At 33.2% G+C, this 22,302-nt stretch overlaps 1 protein-coding gene across 1 annotated transcript in view; it reads right to left on the bottom strand.

Annotated features, from left to right (window-relative positions):
- Window positions 1-444: 444 nt before the first annotated feature.
- The window catches only part of LOC144971122 (DNA-directed RNA polymerase III subunit RPC1-like), a 21,937-nt gene continuing 79 nt past the window's right edge, over window positions 445-22,302 (bottom strand). The window contains exons 1-19 of the mRNA XM_078911544.1: window positions 22,117-22,302; window positions 19,871-20,005; window positions 18,821-18,943; window positions 18,283-18,526; window positions 17,352-17,666; window positions 16,432-16,566; window positions 15,404-15,592; window positions 14,767-14,895; window positions 14,217-14,387; window positions 13,219-13,423; window positions 12,759-12,958; window positions 11,870-12,146; window positions 10,015-10,155; window positions 8,506-8,648; window positions 7,432-7,546; window positions 6,945-7,111; window positions 6,128-6,277; window positions 5,172-5,369; window positions 445-3,000 (exon numbers count right to left, since the gene is read on the bottom strand). The exon at window positions 22,117-22,302 is cut by the window's right edge and continues 79 nt beyond it. Coding sequence (XP_078767670.1) covers window positions 1,846-3,000; window positions 5,172-5,369; window positions 6,128-6,277; window positions 6,945-7,111; window positions 7,432-7,546; window positions 8,506-8,648; window positions 10,015-10,155; window positions 11,870-12,146; window positions 12,759-12,958; window positions 13,219-13,423; window positions 14,217-14,387; window positions 14,767-14,895; window positions 15,404-15,592; window positions 16,432-16,566; window positions 17,352-17,666; window positions 18,283-18,526; window positions 18,821-18,943; window positions 19,871-19,998 — 4,185 coding nt within the window. The 5' untranslated portion in view covers window positions 19,999-20,005; window positions 22,117-22,302 and the 3' untranslated portion in view covers window positions 445-1,845. The remainder of the gene's footprint in view (window positions 3,001-5,171; window positions 5,370-6,127; window positions 6,278-6,944; window positions 7,112-7,431; window positions 7,547-8,505; window positions 8,649-10,014; window positions 10,156-11,869; window positions 12,147-12,758; window positions 12,959-13,218; window positions 13,424-14,216; window positions 14,388-14,766; window positions 14,896-15,403; window positions 15,593-16,431; window positions 16,567-17,351; window positions 17,667-18,282; window positions 18,527-18,820; window positions 18,944-19,870; window positions 20,006-22,116) is intronic.

Here is a 22,302-nt window from a genome sequence, read left to right as displayed (position 1 = left end):
CGGAACTTTTTGAACACGCGAAAATAGATTTGTTTGTTTGTTTGTTGTTGCTTTAGGTCTCTTTCAACACAATTGAGGTTATATGAGAGACCGCTGAAACAAAAAAACAAGCAATCTAACAAAAATAGTACAAATGTAAATCAAAATCATAACCTAAAGATATCATAAGCTAAATTATAAATAACCAAGAACAAACAGGCAGAAGATTTATAGAAAAAAAAATATCCCCTGTCAAAAATACAATCACAAACCAAAGAAGCAGGATAGGCTAGTAAAGAGAAGAAGAAACGACATCACTATCGGATCGTACACCCATGCGAACATCATAGGTATATGATTCAAGGGTGATGCTCCCATCCAACTACCCGCCGCGAAAATAGACAAACAGGACAAAAATATGGACACAACACAGACATGACACGTCAATTGACTAGTCAAATCATGTCACTTTCTCCAACTCATTTATAATGAGGTCCTTATTTTATGAGTTCATTGCAAAATGAAAGGAAGAGAACAATTCCTACCTTTTTTAAGGATGTGTATCTAGAAAGTGCTTGACACTTGAAGCTGCTTTATCTTCACTCCTGTTTGTTTGTGTTAAATTCAAGCTGATTCTTTCGTTTATTCGGATTAATTCTTATAAAAGAATAAGAAGAATAAGAAGAAGAAGAAGAAGAAGAAGAAGAAGAAGAAGAAGAAGAAGAAGAAGAAGAAGAAGAAGAAGAAGAAGAAGAAGAAGAAGAAGAAGATGAAGAGGAGGAAAAGGAGGTGGTTATGCAGTCGTGTGTGAATGAGGAAAGAGAGAAAAAATAAAACAATCACGGTCGTGGGGAAAGAATAGCCTACTACCGCTGAGAACTTCCGAAGAAGAATATATATTTCGTAGAAAAATAATTATTTTGCATTATTTTTTTCTGGTTGACATTTAGACTGAAACAAAGAGACCATTGGGAGGAGAAATGAGTGACGGAGAATAAATAAAAATTTTCTTTTCTTTTTTTTAAGCCGGCGTTCGAAAAGGAATAAAATTTGATTTTCTCGAGGATGAAATAAAACTCTTTTTATTTTATTTTTTGTTGGTTCTGTTCTTTGACGTTACGAATCTTATTTTTACTATTAATTTTTTTTTTTTAAATATTAGCACTTAACAGAATATATAGAGCAAAATCGTACTAATAGTCGGAAAATTTACAGGCCTGATTAAGGTCATATCAAAGCCAATAAAAAGGAAGAAAATGGGATTTTAAAAAGTTTTAGAATTACAATTAAAGCACCCAAGAGAAAGTAAGACACAGGGGAACTGGGAACAAATAGGGATCAGATGTAGATTCCAAGAGCATACCTACTTAGTTTGAGATCACCTATATGTCTCATCCAGACACAAGCACAAGATCCAACAAAGAGGAATACATTCAAATGCTTCCATTATACATTCAAAATAACAAATATAATAATACATAACAGAGAGATGATTTACAAGGGAAAAAATATCATCTCCCAAAACAGTAAGTATGCATTTTACCAGTCAGCAAGGGGCAGGACAAAACCAAGTAATCTCATTCCAAGACAAAGACAGAGAGCATGTTGGAAAACTGATATAAAGGGATAGAAGACCCAGGTCAGGATCAAGTTGTGCAGGTCGGTGCCAAGGGGAAAAAGTTAAAGGATTTGAATGCCCTTAATTTTACTGATTTCTTTTTATCTTCTCCAGCTCTTTCATGCCAAAACCACTTACTTTAACCACGGTACGGAGAGCAATAACAATATTTTCCAGAATTAAAAAGAAAAGATTTTTTTAAAATTCACTCTTTCAAATCAAATTTTCTATAGAAAAATAACTATCTACTATCTAGAGTACTCAGGTGTATGAAAGTCAATGAGACGGGGACGGGGTGACACCGTGGTGGAATGGTTTGGTTTGTACAACAGTTTGAATATTCCTGTTCCCAAGCTCATAGGAATACCCATAATGATACACTCACTGACACCACAAATGGCATCCCGCTGTCCAAAATAGGCAGCTTGAAACAAATGTTCTGAAGTTTTCTCAAATGAAGCCAGCATGAGGACTGATTCCTTCATGTGAGCGAGACCATGGCGGGTGATTCCAAGTACTTCACCTCTATAGGTCATAAGATCAGCCAACAACATAGTGTGTCTTGCATCGATACTCATACCATGGTTTTCCATGGTAACGGCAACCTCTTCCATGATGATGGTCCTAGCTGCTTCAATCCCAAGTGTCCTCCACACTTCATAGGTATTGTTTGACCGAACTTTAGCCCCGTTCACACCTTGTGTGGCCATTATCCCACCTAAGTTGTTGCCTTCGATGAGTAGTTCATAGGTAGCCGACTGCTCATCATTGTGAATGATGGCTCTCATGACAGAAGGAATTCCTTTGATAGTGATGTCACCAAGTGATTTCTTCAGAGTTTGTAAACGATAATACATGGAGATTTTACTAAGCTTGGATGCTTTGGAAGTTGATGCAGCACAGGCAGATACAGACAAAACTGCTTTACTGTGAATTTTGATATCAGGATAGGTCACTTTTAATTTGGAATTAACAATGCAAGTAGCAATGGATTCTGGAGACACTTCAAGCTTGAGAAGTCTGATTCTCTCCACATCCAATTTGATGAGAACAAAACAGTCATCAGGAAGATAAACCTCCTCAAAATATTCTGAAATTTCTCCAAGAGTTGTCCTCTCAATACGACCCTTGACCAGTCTAGCAAACTCAGGATCTGTTTTGTTGTCCAGCTGGGCAGTGATGATTGGGGTGGAGATTGATTTGCTGGCGTTGATAATTTCCTTGATACGAGGAACACCTTGAGTAATGTTCATGGATGCAACTCCAGCAAAGTGAAAAGTTTTCAAGGTCATTTGAGTTCCTGGTTCTCCAATAGACTGGGCACAAATAGCTCCAACTGCTTCTCCAGGCTCAATCAAAGCATGGTTGTACTTATCAAGGCAGGTTGCCATGAATCGAGACACCTGTAAATGTATCGAAATCAAAATTTCAATTATTGAAAGGTCATACTGTTTAACAGACACTAGTCACATTTTAAAAAAAAGAAAAGTTGTTAAATGAAATCGACGATTCATTTTTAAAAAATATCTATGGGGAGGATTTCCATTAAAAACACAAACTATCCCCTTAATATACTGAGAGAGAGCTAAGACACATTGTCCAATTGTTTCAACATCCTGAGATCGTGACACTTCATCGAAGAAACAATGTCAGTCATTGTGTCAAAGCTAGACAAGTTACAAGTTTGGCAGGAGTAGAATAATTGTGCAGCTATGTGGTCTTGTGGTATGACACTCGCTTTCAGATCAAAAGTTCCTGGGTTCAAGCCTCGCTCAGTGCATAGTTTAGTCCTTGGAAAAGGCTCTTTACTCACATTCTCTCACCGTACTCAGGTGTAAAATTAGTAACTGGCAGTTAACAGCATTGTCTCTGTCGGAAAAAATCGTAATATTGCCTAACAGGCAACATGTATCGCCTACATGTTAAGTGTTGCTGTTAGCCAGGGACCCCTTGTAAAGCGCATTGAGCACATTTAGTGGATATTGCACTATATAAAATCTCAAGTTTTATTGTTGGTTGAGGATCAAAACAACATTCTTGAAGTGACAGCCAATAAAATTAAATAATTCCATGCACTGGATGCACAAAGTTCAAAAGATTTTAGCCTCATCAACAATTTGCAGTCGGATTAAAAACAACCTTTTTAAAGTAATTAATATAAAAATCAAAACAAACATGTTTTCATGTATCACTGAATTCAGAAAAAATTATTCTTTTCTATGGTTCTATCTTTGTAGTTTATAACCGTTTACGCTTTGAATTATTTCATTTATAGTAGTGGTGCAATGCAGTTTTTCCCTAAGTTGAACTCCTGCATACACCAACAGTTTTTAAAAAGTGCGTTGTGCCACAGATCCTGTGTGTTAGGGTGGTCATGATGGATTTTTGTTTACACTTAAAAATTGACAACTCCTCAAAGACATGCTCAGAGTTGAGCAATTAACAAATAAGTGACATCAAAGTTAAAGTGTTAAAAGCTGTTTGTGATCATGCATAAGTGTTGTGAAGAATGAATTGAAAAGACGATAATTTTAGTATTATATTTCAAACTTGCATTGTAGTCAAGGAGATAAAATAAATCTTTACAGATATGTACATCAACCTCTACATCAAATCATTAATATCCTGGAAGAATGACTATCAAAAATGACTTTCCCTTGTAGAGATAAAACACGGAACTAAATCTAATGCTTGGTTCGGGGGAATTTAAATAGCAATTAATCTTCCCAAGAATATCAAATTATTCATTTTATATTTTCAAAAATGATCAAAAAATAGACCTGTAAATGAGCTCTATAAAAATTGACTGAAACTGAAACTCTTCGTAATTTATCGTAGCGGAAAAATCCAAAGAATCGAAATGAAAGGTAAACAGCAAGCTCGCTTGAGCAAAACAATGGCAGAAAATTAATTTGCGTGGAAATTAATTAGGCTACTTACCATTGTTCCTTATAATTAGGTACCCAATCAGTGAAGAAACTAGAAACGGTCAACCAGTTTGTTTACAATGTGAGGCAATCGAGATGTACTGTAGCAATCCCTAACTTTCGATTGTAAGATGTCTGCATAACGCACTTCTGGCTTTCGCATGTTACTTTTTTTTTCAGACTTTTACTTCCCTCCAGGTAAATGTGGTTAATTTTGGCTTAGACGAAACAGTGAAATTTATCGCTCAGCAGTTCAGTTAAAATTGGCTACCATTGGGATCACAACAGATTTGGAAAGTGAAAAAATAATTTCACGAAGGCTATATGAAAATACACTGGAATGTGTTCAGACATGGCAATTCTAAATAGTGTCGCTTAGCCTTGGCAATATATCTATCGTTAATATAAACGGCCCATGAGCTATGCATAGCACTGTGGAACATTCCTAATTACTTACGGTCATTCGACTACGATTCATGAATTCTTTCTTTCTTCATTTCTTTCTTTCCTTTTTTTAAATATTTGAATTTGACAAATTGACTGATTTCAGTTAATTGACTGAGGATGTTCAGGTCTAAAAAAAGAATTAAAATTGACATTACGGTCAGTTTTCATTACTTGATACTATTTTCATATTTTAAGCTTACTTGAGTTGTGGTTAATCTTTCAAGCTGTGAAAGAACAGACTTGCCATCCAAATCAGTGCTTTGAATGTTATACTGTAAGCGGATCTCATTGACCCTTTTTGCCAGGTTGTAGAAATAGTCTGTGACTTCTCGTTTGAATCTCGCATTTACCTCTTCCCAGCTATTTGACTCTAAAATTTCTTTAACATGAGTGAGAATCTGAAAATTGAAAGAAAACAGGCCTATATTTATATATGAAATGATTTGTTTGTTTGTTTGTTGCTTTAGGTCTCTTCCAACACAAATGAGGTTATATGAGAGACCGCTGAAACAAAAAAACAAGCAATCTAACAAAAATAGTACAAATGTAAATCAAAATCATAACCTAAAGATATCATAAGCTAAATTATAAATAACCAAGAACAAACAGGCAGAAGATTTACAGAAAAAAAATATCCCCTGTCAAAAATACAATCACAAACCAAAGAAGCAGGATAGGCTAGTAAAGAGAAGAAGAAACGACATCACTATCGGATCGTACACCCATGCGAACATCATAGGTATATGATTCAAGGGTGATGCTCCCATCCAACCACCCGCTTATATATATGAAATGACAACATACAATTTCATAAGTATTTCTACAGTAACTTTCAAAAATACTTGTAAAATAATAATAATAATAATAATAATTAATAATAATATATAATAATAATAATAATAATAATAATAATAATAATAATAATAGTAATAATCTTTATTGTCCAAATTAAAGGCAATTCATGTGAGGTAAACAATGCTCAGTTTGGTTAATGGTATGAACATCAACACGTTTACAAATCAAAGTTAAAAATCATCAGAAATATCACATTCCATAACATATGGGAAAATTATACCATTTCCTTTGACCCATATCATTTTTTTCTAAGTCGTCATAAGATTTACTGTTTTCATCCCTAAGGCATTCATTCTCGTACCTGTTCCCCAGACAAGCTGGGTTCTTCTTTACACTCTGACAATGTCAGAGCTTTGATATGACCCATCAACCTTGTGAACTCAACAGGGCGACTATTGCCCTCCATGGATCCCGGATTCAGACTGTCCTCTCCATATATGAACTGAACCACCTGTTGAAAATTGAAAGTTGTAAACAATTCCTTTAGTCTTTTCTACATTCTGATTTTTTTTTCTGCCTTCCTCTACTCCAGATTGGCTAACTGGGTCAAACTTTAGACCTAGTGGAAAATATTATTTGATAGACTAGAATCCTATTCAGAGAATAGCAAGAAATAGTCCCTCTCCACTTCATCAAACAGAAACCAGGGTGAATTTGGCTACAGAAAGTGATTACTTTATAAAAGTTTTCATTTTTTTACCCTTTACCATTTTCAACACAAACTTTTTTATCAATGTAGTGTATCTTGGCCAATGAATTAATAGGAAGTAAACTGTTAATAGAGATACAGCTCTGGGATATATGAGATCGGTTAGTGTGAGATCCATTAGATTTTCACTAAGTGCAGAGAGAGGAACAGTTTGATTTAAATAATAAGAAAAAAAATTTGTTGTTTGAACCATTGAGATGGAGCATTTCAAATACACATGGAGAATTCAGTACACATATTCAATTTACAACTACACTGCTGTTGCCATTCATCTTAAAAGTCCAATAACATTTTGATGATCTTTTCAACCCATAAAATGAAAAATAAAATAGTGCTATTTTGTATCAATGTTTAATACAGTTTAATGATTACATTTTTCGGATTTTATTTTGTTTTATGTCTTATTTACCTCTCCTACAGACGTCCTAACAGTGGAATCATATTGTAGGCACAAATCCTCAAGAGACTTCACTAGTCTCCGTTGCATGTAGCCAGTCTCTGCAGTTTTCACAGCTGTATCCACCAAACCTTCACGACCTCCCATGGTGTGGAAAAAGAACTCAGTTGGAGTCAGACCTAAACAAGTTCAGGATATATATGCATTTTATTCATCAAAGGCACTTAGCTTTTATGATTCTTTAAAATATTCATTTTAAAGAAGAGAAAAGAAATTAATAAAAACCATTGTGAAACATTGGTGGTATCACAAACAATTCAGTAATTATTTAATTTGGATAATAAGTCACTTATCAATTTAATTTGAATACTCCACTGCAGTTGATAGTATAAAGCTTCTTTTTACTGATGTATACATCTGGAATAAATAGTGAATGGTATCTTTCTTTGAATGTATAAAAGGCAATACTTGTTAGCAAGATTCTTTTAATTTTCATTACCTGAATAGAAACTGTTGGAGACAAATCCTCTCGCAGCTGGATCCTTGGAAAATCTTGGAAAATGTGGCAGAGCACGATCTTCAAAACCATTGGGAACACGCTTCCCACTAATTGCCTGTAGGGTATCAACAAGAAGACAATATTTATTTGTGTAGGGTGCTGATAGGATTTGAGCCAGAAATAGTTGTTCTCTGCATTTTGCTCTGAACTTAAACAGCTAGATTATCTTACTGTTTAATCATTATCATTCAGAGTGACCAAAGTATAGAAGTAAACACACAATACATCCAATATTTTATCCAACTTTGCGATACTACTGAGAAATTCTTAATCTTCCATACAGAAAAAAACAAAAACCTGCCTACCACTACGAAAAATTCATAAAATTACGAAATTTCTACTCCAATTTCAGAACATCATTTACATTTCTAAGTCGTTAAAACTCATTGAACATGAAATTTTATGCCAGACTACATAATCTTAAGGATTGTGAAGTGTTATTTAATCATTGTGAGGGTAAATTGTCGATCTATAAAGTTAACTACAGTTACTACTATTACTCCTTAAAAACTACGAATTTTTACATTTTCAAGTAGGCCGGTCTGATATAGATCACCCTTTAAAACTTTGTTTCTTTTATAGCTTCATCTAAACAGAATTCAAATCCCACAACTACTTTTGTCATTTGTTCTGAAACAGTCGTCAACACTGGTTTTTCTAAAAGAAAAAGGCAATATTATTTTCACACCATTATATTTTCAAAGAAATTTAATATTTGTGCAGCTATGTGGTCTAGTGGTATGACGCTCGCTTTCGGATCAGAAGGTCCTGGGTTCGAGCCTCACTCAGTGCATAGTTGAGTCCTTGGAGAAGGCTCTTTACTCACATTCTCTCATTATACTCTCGTGTAAAATGAGTACCTGGCCGTTAACAGTGTTGTCTCTATCCGAAAAGAAAAAGTAATATCGCCTAACTGGCGTCATGTCCCCCTTACAAAGCACTTTGAGCATGTTTAGTGAATATTGCGCTATATAAAAGCTCATTTGATTTCACACAATTCAGTCAGAAGCTTACCTGCTGGCCGACACAGGCAATCATTTGTGAGATATTGATGAAAGAGCCCTTAGATCCACAGATAGCCATGTTCAATGGGCTGTTTGTTTTGTGGAGTTCTTCTAAACAAGCTTTCCCTGCATGCTCACGGATTACAGACAATTCTGGAAAGGAAAACAAAAACTGAATCATGTTATTTTCATACATCATAAAGAAATATTTAAATTCATGGTTCATCTTCATCACAATTATTCTGCTTCATTTGTCTTTGTTTTTTGTTTTGTTTTGCTTTTTCTTTGGAGGGGGGGGGGGGGGCTCATCTTTTTCAATTTGTTGTGAGTGTGGGTATGTTTGTTTGCTGGTTTATAAATGTTTTTTGGGAGGTTTTTTTGGCTGTTTTCTTTCATTTTTGTTTTAAACAACAACGTTTCAATTGCATTAAATAAAAGCAAAACGAAATCATTAACGTTTATAACAAAAATGGAAAATATAATGAGAGAAACAAAAGAAACAATGATGAATAAAGTAATTTAATTGATTCATGCCTATAAATTGTTCCAAAAACTATTATCAAGAGAATTCTTAATGCAATGACTCAAAATGCCTTGTTGATAAATGCCAAAAACTTTCATGATTGAAATTGTGAGCTAACATACTAGAAAAGCATAAAAAATCTGGTCAGAATTTCCCATAGTATGACATCTATATCTTTACCTAATCTATTGAACCTTTGGAAAAAAAATAGCGTTCATAAAAACAAAATATCTTTATTCATGGTTGTTAAATAAAGACCTGAAAATGTACAGCTCATTGACCTCATTTTCCTTTTTTTATTCAAATTCTTCAAACGGCTTACTGTTACTATATTTTTATTGTTGGTGACTGAGTTTTTCTAAAATGAAATTCAATCGGGTACTGAGACGTGATAGTCTTATTGATGAGCAAAATATCTATTTACAGATTATATAATCATCAGCCAATAAGTACAATGGCTACCTAAATCTAGACTAGATATTTAAAAAGTAGTCTTTCAGAGCCATTAGGCCCATGGAGCATGACTTTATCCCAGTTTCTATTGCATGAAATGGACAATAGCAATTGCTTGCTACCATTTGGATAAGACACTAGTATTTTCCTGTAGATCTAACAGACCCAGCTTTATCAGCTATACAATCATTGCTGGATGGACAAGGGGATCAGAAAAAATCTTCACTTCACCCAGTTTCGATCTCAGTCTCTTTACTTGTGAAACGAGTGCTCTACCAAATGAGCTATCAGGACCCTCTTAGACATTTAAATTACATTATGAGGTTTTTTTGGGTAAATAACAGCCCTTTCTCGCTTTAAATACAGCAATGATAGCAATATGATATAAAATAACAAAGTTTAATCATATAAAAAAAAAAAAATAGTAAACAAAAAAATTTTTTTTTTTAAATAGACTGTCCATCTTGCACCCAGATTTAGAAAGTGTGTTAAAGCAAAATATTGAATTGCTACTTTAGCCCTCTTATGCTTTGGCATGATTACCTTTCAAGATGACAGCTTCTAAAGTTTCGTCTTCGGTGCACCCAGGCTGAGGTTGCAAGGTGCCATCTTCAAGGTCTTTGATGAAACGATCACATGTTGTATATCCTGTATTTAACAAAGTCTGTTTCTTTCTAATCAGACCTTGAAGAAGAAATAGACAGAATGTGAACAGCAATCCGAGAATCAATTATCCAAAATTCACAGTCGTAAAATAAGTCAAAATGTTGTTCTGTTATAAAGAAAATTAGTTGTCCTAAGTTGAACTGTCAATTTAAACAACAACATTAATAATAATAAAAAGAAGAAGAATTATAATAATAATAATAATAATAATAATAATAATAATAATAATAATAATAATAATAATAATAATATAATAATAATAATAATAATAATAATAATAATAATAATAATAATAATAATAATAATAATAATAATAATAATAATAATAATATATATAATAATAATAATAATAATAATAATAATAATAATAATAATAATAATAATAATAATAATAATAATAATAATAATAATAATATAATAATAATAATAATAATAATAATATAATAATAAAATAATAATAATAATATATAATAATATAATAATAATAATAATAATAATAATAATAATAATAATAATAATAATAATAATAATAATAATAATAATAATAATAATATTAACAATAATATACTTTTCCTGGACTAAATTTCAGAGAGTTTTGAATAAGCAATTTAGAATCACTCTGCCCCTTACCACCAACCTAAGGTGTATGATGGACGTCAACACAAAAAATGTTATCCTACGCCAATATTAAAACCAATGTCGCAAAACAATGAATTCATCTGTACAAGAAGCTCACAAGAGACCAGTTTTCCAGCTTATACAATCTAAAAGTTTCTTATATTGAATTGATTGACATCAATTTTTCTCTGCCAGGTGTTTACCCCATACCGAATGGTCGAAGCAAATTCTGCCCAAAACCAACCTGTCAGTATCGCATACAGACCACCTCTTTTGAGTGCCTGTTAATAAACGTTTGTGGTGCTTCTGACCGGTCAAAGTACTTGTAGCGTATACGAACATCCTTTCAACAAAATTTAACAACCATTCACTTGTGAATCGAGTGAGAACAAAAATAAAAACAACTGAAGGTTGAAATAATGACAGAAAGCAAGGTCCAGCAATGATTGAAAGTTCAGTCTAAAAATGAGTTTTCAGCCCAGAAAAGACAGAGGCAAAGAAAAAAGAGGGAGGGAGGAGGAGGTACTTTCATAATTAGATAGATAGAAAAAAATATGTATCTATAGACGTCAAGTTCATCTTTTAATTTTGATACTTTTCTCATGAGGCGGTCGATATAAGGCAAAAGCAACCAATCGGTATGCCCCTTACTTACCTCCCCAGTCAAACCACCTCGTGTGTTCCAATGTGGGAACAACCACAATTACACACTTCTCAGACTGTTACCTATTGCTAATAAACCAGGCTTTGTTTCACTGAAAAGAGCTCACTTCCTAGCTTATTTGATTAGTCAGGTGATGAACCTGCTAGCGAAAAGAAAAGTAGATTTCACTTACTTTTGTTGTGAAAAATTTTGTCAGATCTTTGAAAACAAAAGCTTTTCTGATCAAGATGGGGACAAAACAAAGGGGATTGTGCATGACTAAGTAAGCCTCATAGTTGGAATCAACACGGGATTGTTTATTTTTTACACAACTCGCACAGCAGTCGGTACGACCAGGCGGACGATAAGGGGCAGGGTGACTCTACCAGAAAAATTAACATTTCATCCAAAGAAAAAAAAAATAAGGAAAACAACAAAAACAATAACAACAGCAACACCAACAAGTCTTACCCTCCCCTGGTGTGACATCTCCTATCCCAATAGAGAAGCCATGATGAGAGAGGAAAGCAGGACAGAGTCGTGCCAATCTTGATAAAGCATCTGCTCCTGCTAACTCCCCATAGTCCCGCAGGATAAGGTAGAAAATGGTCTTTTTGGACCCAGAACCCAGGGTAGCTTTGTCCATGTAACCACACATAATCTCACTGTTATGGATAACTACGAAGGAATCATTGACACACAAGTCTTCATTCTTACTGTAGTTCTTTCCCTTTGTCCGCAAATTTATCTGAAGAACAAATTCATAGGCATCTATTTACAAATTATTTACAATGTACCAACCTTTTTAAAAAATAGGAACAAATCATTATTTTGCTGTCAATTTTGATTTTTTCAAGGGTTGTGCCTCTGTAATATTCATATGAAACAAATTCAATTCCTACTGATATAAATATAAGAGTAAGAGCTATAAAGTCCATAAAGTTTATTCTGGGTTCTGTCATGTTAAACAGATAATATTAATAACTAGCTGCCCTTTGGGTAGGGCACTAGTGTATCATAAAATACCTTCCACCAGATTTAGCAGACCCAGCTATCCACTCATTGCTGTATGGAGTAGGGGGGTCTCAATACAGGTATCTTTACTTGTGAGGCAGGTGCTCTAACAATTAAGCTATCAGGACTCCAGACATCAATACATACAAACACCCAAACATTCAAACCATCAATCTATGAATTCTTTAATTATATCTTACCAAAAAAATGATATAAACCGCAAATGACTTATATTTAATACCATCCCGGCCTTAGCTGCCAACTTATATCCCTATGAATGAAAGTTACAAAGAATATAGCTTGTAATCAAAAGCATTGATAAAACAAAAGAAGAAACATATTAAACCTTGACTGGGGATTTCTTGTTCGGACGCATCAGGAGGGAGAAGACTTGCTTGCCAGTCCACAGCTTACATGGCTTCCAGATGGCAGGGGGAGGTAAGTCAATCTTCATGGTCAGATCACCACCCACTAGCATGGAAGATATTAACTGGCACGCACGATTACGATCAAAGAACACATCTTTCTGGGTCATCAAATAGGCACCTGAAACATTTAATATTAGTGGCAATATTTCATTAACTATATTGCAATTAAATGGAAAATAAGTTATGTGCAAATAAGTGAAATCATGGCACATATTTATCGTGGTTCAATGAATTCTTCAGCTAAACAAAGGATTAAAATATTGACAATGATAATAATATTCATCAAAATTGACTCCATTGTCATAATGCAAGTTATAAAAATCTGTTTTAGAAGGACAATAGTTTTGGACATTTAAAAAGAACTAAACAAAAACATACCTGTAATAAAATCTTGAATGGCAGCGATGAGAGGCTCCCCATTACGAGGTGTGGTGATGTTCGACTTGGAGCCCATCAGCACTATGGCCTCAGCCTTAGCTTCCTCTGTTTGTGGTAAATGGAGGTTCATCTCATCCCCATCAAAGTCAGCATTGAAAGGTCCACAGCAGCATTCATTGAACCGGAAGGTGCGGTTTGGCATCACCTTAATTTTTTAACATAAGACATTGACAAAATGCACAATTGTCTATTCAAGCCTTTCTTAAATTATACCAATGAGAGAGCATTTTTGGAAAAACGGGCTGACTACCAACACATCTTATAAAAGGCAATAGCTTTTTAACCTTTCATTGAGCAAAAAGTAGCCATTCAGAGCCACTGATCCACTAATGGTATCATAAACAACTTATATAGAATTTAAAACCACTGATAGAGAAAGTGGAAGTGAAAAACATGATAAAAATATGATGTCATATGAATATTAATGGTAACAGAGACACATGGATTGGCAAAGCAAAGAACAAGTGTTGTCAATCACGCAAAGGTAAATATATCCTAATAATATCCTCAAATGTCAATTCTTAAGAATTTTTATACTATCAAAAGCTTGAGACACAAATCATTAGCAATCATTTGAGCTATATTTCAAAGCATTTAAACTTTATTAAAACTTTTCCCAGATTCATTAAATAGATCAATATTTACCTTTCAATATAAATTATTTAAAACTTATAACAGTCAAAACTTATGCTAAGCATATACAAGAACAAAACTAGAACTTTCACAAAGTCAAAGGATAATATTTTTCACAACCATTGATTAACGAGAATTAAAATGGCAGAAGATAAAACCGTACTATGACATATTTTTCCTTTCATTAGAGTGATATATTGAACTCTCTTCTTTGTTCACAAGAACAAATAATGGTGTTATTTCAACTGTATGCAATCCATTGATCATCTTATAATGATAGGCAAATAATAAATGTTTTCCCTTACCTTTGCATAAAAAGCTTGGATACTAAGTTTGTGTAGAGATGGTTGACGATTGAAAAGGACCACATCTCCATCTATCATATGTCGTTCCACCAAGTCTCCATATCTCAAACTATTAGCTATATGGTTACGATTGCCATATCTGAGAAATTTCCTCTCTCCAGTAGATTGAATCTGTTGACACAATGTAGGGAAATCATTATTTCAATCCTCAATCGTTTTAACCAGCTGATTTTAATTTTTTTAGGGTTGAATTATTTTAGCTTATGAAAAGACAAGTAAAAAATAATTCAACAAAGACAGTCATGAAATGTTCAAACAAATAAAAAAAGAAAAGTGAAACTGGAGCCTGTACTGCCCTCTTAAGGAAAAAGACCGTATGTGGCCTCTAATTCCAAGTAAACATACAGTCTTTTTCCTTAAGACGGCAGTGTACATTTTCTGTGATTAAATTAAATTGATATCAAAACTAACGAGTCCATTGAGCCAATTCAAACTTCTTCAAGACAATTCTCAATATGCAAATGTAAAAAGATAAAGTAGGAAGCCTGACCTTGATGAAATTGGCACCAGGATGAACATCACAGCCATTACGAACCAATTTTTGCATCAACGCCAAGTTTGCCGGACAAACAGTCTCAGGGTAAGTCATTGTTTTTGCTACATGAATAGGCACAGCTACCTGTATTATCAATGGAGGATAAGCATAAAACATGAAATGAAGATCAATCTCAATCAAATACATTACGATACTAGAGACAAAGAATGTATTGAGTGTGTAAATATTCTTAGTACTTAGTAAGCCTGTATATCAATAGTCTTTTCTCATTTGGGTTAACTTTAAAGAGCTGAGAGAATGGTTGTTAAGACACTTGGCTAAGCACTGAGAGGTTCCGAGTTACAATCATGGTTGAAAGATGTTTGACAATGTTGTCTCCTTTGAAGTCAGTTAAAATGCAATTCAATTGGCATCCGACCCCTAACAAAAGAAACAATGGTTTCATACAATGTACACCTACTGCAAAACGATTGTGATCACTTGTTTTTCTGTTATTGTTGTTGTTTTTTATTTCTTTATTCTTTATACAGAAAGTACCAGACCATGTGTTATTTGATAATTATATGATGCAACAAATATAATGGGGAAAAAAAAAAAACAAATAAAAGTGAGAAAACACATGTAACAAGACCTGATCAATTCTCATGTTTGGATCTGGAGATATTACTGTCCTGCCTGAAAAGTCGACACGTTTTCCAGATAGATTTCCTCTAAAACGTCCTTGTTTCCCCTTTAGTCTTTGGACAAAACCTCTGGTTTTTTTCTTCGGCTGCATACTTAGAGGAATCCCAGAGGTCTCTGAATTATACAGCAGGGCCACCTATTGCCAAAGAAACAGCAGACAATCTTTATTATCTCAAATATATCATTATATTTTGTATAATAGACAAATGGAAAATGATTTTTAAAATGAAAAAAATATATATACAGCAATAAAGTAGAGAATAAAATATCCAATTATTGTTGGCATCCAGTATTTCCATAAAATAACTTCTTAAAGACTTCATGACAAAGATAAAAAAAAAAGTAGTCTTTCAGTGCCAATAGCATTATATCATGAAACTGAAGTCTAAATTGGTTCCAAAAGTGTTAAACCAACAATGGCAATTGTTTGCTACACTTTAAATAGGATCGAACCAGATCTAACAGACCAGCAACTCAATCACTACTGGGTGAACAAGGGGGTTCAAAAACATCTTGACTGCACCCAGGAAAAATATTGGTCCCTTTAATGTGCTTGTTATAATCATTATTTGTGAAGCGAGTGCCGTACCACTGAGCAATCAGGGTCTTATTTAAAGCTAACAATTTGTATTTCTTGACAGAAATGTACAGCTATTCTCAGTGACTCAGTGGAAACTACATGCACCAAACTCTTAATTAAATTATGGAAATATCAGTAGTTTCCATATTGTGCGGTGGAAAAAACAAAAAAACAAAAAAAAACTAAATTTATTTTGATTAACATTAGCGAAAAAGACTTATTCATGAGTTAAAACCTCATTACAAAGTAACACTAAGTATCATCTCTATAAGACAGTAGAATGCAATGATCACACTCCGTTCCGTGTGAAATAAACTAAGAAAAATTTGCAACTCCACTATCCCATTGGATAACTAGTAATTGGTTGGTGTTTACAACATTACATCAAAACTCACATGCAACTGAACATAGTCCCAGTCCTCCATATACATTTGCATTTTGGCACCAGTGGCACGCAGCTTCTGAATTATCTCATTAACCATCATTATCTCTGTTAACTTCATAGTGATATCATCTTCATTAGTTCCAGACTGTAAGGTGTAAGGAAGAAAAAAAATGAAATGAAACAACACAACACATCATTTTATTCAAATAAAATAATCTCTCTATTGGTTAAAGTCATGTTGAGTTCACCCACACATACATGCTTATATGACTACCTTTTTTTCTTTTTTTAAAACCTTGGCATTTGTAAATTTCTACTGACCTGCAACAAACCAAAAAAAAGGTAGTAATTAGAAGTGAGCGACATAGACCAGACCAAGAAGAATTTCAACAAAAAATAATAAGTCATTCAATTTTACAACCTTCAGCACACTAACTGATGGGGATTATGTATGGGTCAATTATGTATTAATTTTACCTTCTTTTTTACGTTTTTGAGGAAACTGATAAAATACAAATACAAAATAAATTATTTGGCTTATTTTATTATTAGCTTCAATACAAACAATGCCGGGAATATTTAAACAAACATCAAAGTTTTGAATTCCAAAACTGCAAGATCAATTTAAAAAGCACCTTTCTAAATAATAATAATAATAATAATAATAATAATAATAATAATAATAATAATAACAAATAATAAAAATGACATTTGTATAGCCCCATACCCCATTTTAGAAGGCTCTTGGCACTCCACATCCATAAAATAAATAAATACAATGAAAATTAAAAACATAGTAATTTAAATTAATTACATAGCGAAAAACGACATATTTTGCACACATGATAGAAGGTAAAAATTGTAAATAGTAGATTTAGTATTAGCTATTTGAAATAAATAGTATGGGATTAAGGAAAGTTTGTTAATTACCTTCAAATCTGACACCACTGATGGCCGAATACAAATTGGAGGAACAAATATACGTGTGAGAATGAGATTTTCAGGACGACTGACATCTGGATTCATCAACAGTAAGGGAATATCTGGTTCAGCAATCCTCTTAAGCAGTTCATGAACAATTACAGGATTTAAAACATCATAGTATTTACTTGATAGAGATGAGAGCTCAGAATTACTTTCCTTGGCAAACTCAAATGCCTGAACCCTTTCTTTTAAAAGCAGTTCTGTTTTCTTCCCTTGTTGTGATTTATCGTGGGCAATTCGAAAAAGACCCACTTTCTTCACCTTTTAGAATGAAAATATAAACAGTTAATACAAAAAGGGAAATTAAGGCCAAAAAAAAAAAGACTAAGTTCATTTCATATTGTTATAACGATATAATGAATTATCCAGTAGCATTTCATTATATTTGAGATTGTAAATCGAGAATGTAAATAGATATTTCATGAACACTAAAATGAAGTCAAATATTTTTCCATTACACTCATCAAAGCTAATTCATCTCACTAGCATGATTTGTTTTACTTGTTACTTTCGCAGAGAATTAACCTAAGCTGAAAATACATTTGAATTTATATTCAGCATAGTCTTTTGGTCATCTTGTTAAAAAAGACCTTTCTGAAAAACAGTGCCAATTATAATTGATTTGGACTAACTATGTTTGTCTTAGGTTCCAAATATGAAGACTTAATCAAACTCTGATCAAATATTTTTTAAAAGTATTTAAAGAAATAAGGTCCCTTGTGCAATTGATAAATGCGAAATACCAAAAAAGAAATTAATTAAAAATTTAGAAAATAATAGAAATTAATATGATGTTGATAATAATAATGATAATTTGGCAATTAAATAATAAATTTTGTCTCGCAAAGATTTACAATAAAAAAGAACTAAAAATTACCATTCCATTATGCTCTCCACAATTTGGACATGTTTTAACTTTACGACAGGTTTCATATATTTTTTTTCTCAAAGCTTTCTTTGCTAAATATGTAAGATGAGGTCTTTTAAGCATTCGTAGAAATGACTCCTTTTGCTCTGGATGTAACAACATGGAGCTGCATGTCTTACAGATCATCTGTAGAACGGTAATGGTTGTACGAAAGTGGCCCACGTGGTAAACTGGTAGTTCTAAGTCAATGTAACTGAAAATAAAGTTGAATTTCAGAAGAAAAATAATTAATTAAGAACTATAAATCCCCATTGAGCCACACCTTTACTGTTCATAATAAAATGATGCAAGTTATTTAAGATCAAGTAAATTATCTTTAGGGAGACAAGCAGGTGAAAATTTTATGATCAATCCGAGTCAAAACGGAATCACATTCTACACTATTTCAACTCCATTAAAACATGAGAGTCTTAAAAAATCTACCATATTTTGTCCTTATCAGAATCCCTAAAAATCAAATGTATCTCCAAATAAGAAGTTGACCTACCCAAAATGTCCAGTGCAATCTGCAAGAATTTTTCCACATGTGTCACAATTCTTGTCTTTCTCACTGGTACCCATCCGATGATCCAGGACTCCATTTGGGCATGGTTTGTTCTTTCCATCTTGACTGCAACAATAAATCCAGAAATGAAATTATTCCAGAAAACCCTGTTATTTTGCACTATACATACTTTTTTTAGTTCTATATTTTTTCTTTTCTGACACACTAAAATCTATGATAGTTTTGGAGACAATAGTTTGGCTGAGAGCTGTATGGTGCTGTCAACAGACATGAGGAATGGGCAGACATTTTCATCGCAGAATGCGGGCAGCCAACATCATTGAGGACGAAGCTGGATAGTAAGTAAGTAATAATATAATATTATGTTACTTTTCTTTGTGTGTCATGATTGGAATCTTGATGAGGGAATGTTTTTAAGGGAAAATGTATTACTATGTATTTTTATGCACTATGTATTAAAACCTATGTCGGTCAAAGGCTTCTATTAGCCTGACTACATTATCTATGAAACATTTTTTAAATGCCGACAATAAATAAATATTTGAATTGAATTGAATTGGCTAAATGGATGAGAGATAGGAAATTGTGTTAAACCTCATCTTCTGCTTGTCATGTTATTTCTTCAGCAAATCTACTTTCTTAAATCTAAGGATGGTTGACTATTCCTTCATTTCACCTATTTTATCGATAGCTGCCATAATGGTAAAGCTGTATGAAACATATAAGAGACAATCTAAATGTTTCATCAAACAACCAGCAATCAGTAATTTTTAAAATTACTACAATGTATTATAAGAGAAATCTAAAATGTTCAAGACAGCCCAGAGTAAGAAAAGATTTGATTGGGAATCTAATCATCTTGAACAAAGCTGCCATTGGTAAACAGCAACACTTTTATCAGAACAACAGCTGTCATTTGAGTTTTAAAATCAATCAGTTTTTGACAAATTCTTGACCCGACATAAAACTGGTTTGAGGTGGTGGGTCGCTAGATCTCTTGTTTTGTTTTTTGCTTAACCCAATTTCACTAACCTGTAAAGAGTTTTATTGATGACTTGTAAGTGACTGGCCCTCTGCATTTGTTCAGGGCTCATGAACCCAAAGGTTACATGACTTATCTTTTTTGCCAGGTCAGTTTCTCGAAACTGTTCCTTCACCATTGTGAACCTATTAAAGAAAAGGAAAACAAACAAGCATGAGATGAGGAGAGAGAGAGAGAGAGAGAGAGAGAGAGAGAGAGAGAGAGAGAGAGAGAGAGAGAGAGAGAGAGAGAGAGAGAGAGAGTAGAGTGAAAAAAATGTAGAGAGAGAAAGAAAAATGAGAGCGGAATAAGAGGTGGTTGGGGTGTTATTAACAGCTGTCAGTTAAATTTCCCTGATTTTGACTCAAATCAATCAAGCTATATTATTCCGTATTATTAAATGTCAATAGCTGATGCTGCACTGTCTTTTTTTTTTTTTTAAGGCTGCGGTGATTCAGAAATGGAATGCTTCTTACTTAATTGGAATTATTTCTGCACAATTGTAATATTTAGATTAAGTTGATTAAGCAGCTTGTATTGTAATAGATAAGAATAACAAGAAATGTTCAATCCTATTTTCTTGTTTTAATTATTAACTCTAATTCCTATAATTACGATATTGGGTAGTATAAAACAAGCTGGATGTCAAATCCGCCGTACATATTTCAAATATTTATAAAAAGTAATAGAGACTATAGAATAATAATAAGTAATAATGGTTTCTCCTAATGTCACGTCACACATCCGTTCGTCAAAAAATTGCAATTGACTTACAAATATGGACTAAGATAATTTTAAGATATCTCAATCAATCGACTTAATCTCAATCAATCTCTCACTGTTCACTCCAACCTGCTGTAGTGAATGTGTTATGTGTTAGCAGTCCAAGTCCAGTCAGTTGCTTTTATTTATTCAGTCAAAACTCCACCCTTTTGCTGCTGCTGGGCTAGCTACACTACTTATAGGCACTTGCAAGAAGTAGCTCTCGCGAGTTGAAAACAGGCGAGGATTTCTGTTTCCGTTTTTGAGGGGAAAAAATTTACGATTGATTTTAAAATGTTCATTCTTCTTTCTCAGTTGAATGAAATGGCATGTATTATATATCATTGGAAAGGGCATAAAATTCTACATACAATGATGCTAATATTATTATCTTCCTATATCATGATTTTGAGAAATCTTTGCGTAAAGAGAGTATATGTGTTCAAACGCTTATAACTTTTAAACCAGAGATGGTCCTTCTTAATAAAAAAAAGTCCTTCTGAGATACATATTAAAGTAGCTTCTCTGAAAATTTCAGAGCAAAATATGTTTGCACTCAAAAGTTAGAGCTCCCCAAAAAACAGTTATTGGCCTCGATTGTTTACAGAAGCTGCCATTTTCTTATACTGATTCACTTCCTGTCGTCTGCTGCGTTTGAGAGATAACTTCGTCAATCCACATCAAAACTTTACATCTTTATATCTTACAAAATATTCCATTTATGGAAGTTATTTTTGTTTTAAATTATTCAATTAATTGGCGTTTTCATGTCCATGCATTCATTTTATAATTTACAATTCTCTTCCTTTTTTTTTCCGATTGATTTTTCACTGTTGATTTTGACGTTTTTCATCCTTTGACGGACGTCTGTCCAATTTGGGGGAGCGGAAGTTTTTAAAATCACCTATTTTCGATCATTTTAAACACTAATACACCACCTCAAACATTTATCAGTCCATATCTCTGCTTTTATGAGGTCTATCTTCATTTTGAAAAGATCAAATTGAACAACTAAATGACGCCGATTCAGTGGTGTATTTGGTCTATCTACATGTGAATAAATATTTAATTGTCGACTTTTCCAAAATTCCAATAGGTCATTCATTTGCATGTCGTGATCTATTTTTCCTTGATTTCAGCTCTAATATACCTTTCTCTCTCAATAAATTTTTTTTTTTCTGTTTGCAATGTATTACAGAGATGTTGAATTACCACATGTAAAACTTTCAAAGTTGTATCTGAGGCCGTTTCTGAATTATACTTGATTATCCATTGGGTTGCTGTGTTTTGGTCACATATTTTCCTATTAAGCTTCTATAGAGATTTTTCACCACATAAAAGTAAAAGGTCATAACTTTTTAACTATCTAGTTGAGATAGAGCGATAATTTTTTCACTTTAGTAAATGTTTCACTCCCCTTTATTTTCCTACGCTAAATTAATACCGATATCACTATTTTGAAAATTTCTTGCAAGTGCCTACTACTTACACTTACTTTTTTTTTTCTTGCAGTAAAACTTTTGACTTGACTTTGGTTCAACTTTAGGTTTATGAAAGTTTAGCTTTGGCTTTAGTATGCAATCCAGCTCATATTAATAAAGTTCTAAATACATATGCGGGTACGCATTAGCCTATCTGATTTTATCAGACAGCATCATGTCACTGAAACACAAACTGAATA

Source organism: Berghia stephanieae, chromosome 4 (assembly GCF_034508935.2).
Source record: "Berghia stephanieae isolate SIO BIC M18660-M18661 chromosome 4, UCSD_Bste_1.3, whole genome shotgun sequence".
In the NCBI taxonomy this organism is placed as follows: domain Eukaryota; kingdom Metazoa; phylum Mollusca; class Gastropoda; order Nudibranchia; family Aeolidiidae; genus Berghia; species Berghia stephanieae.
Note: the sequence above shows the minus strand (reverse complement) of the source record. Positions and strands in the feature narration are given on the sequence as shown.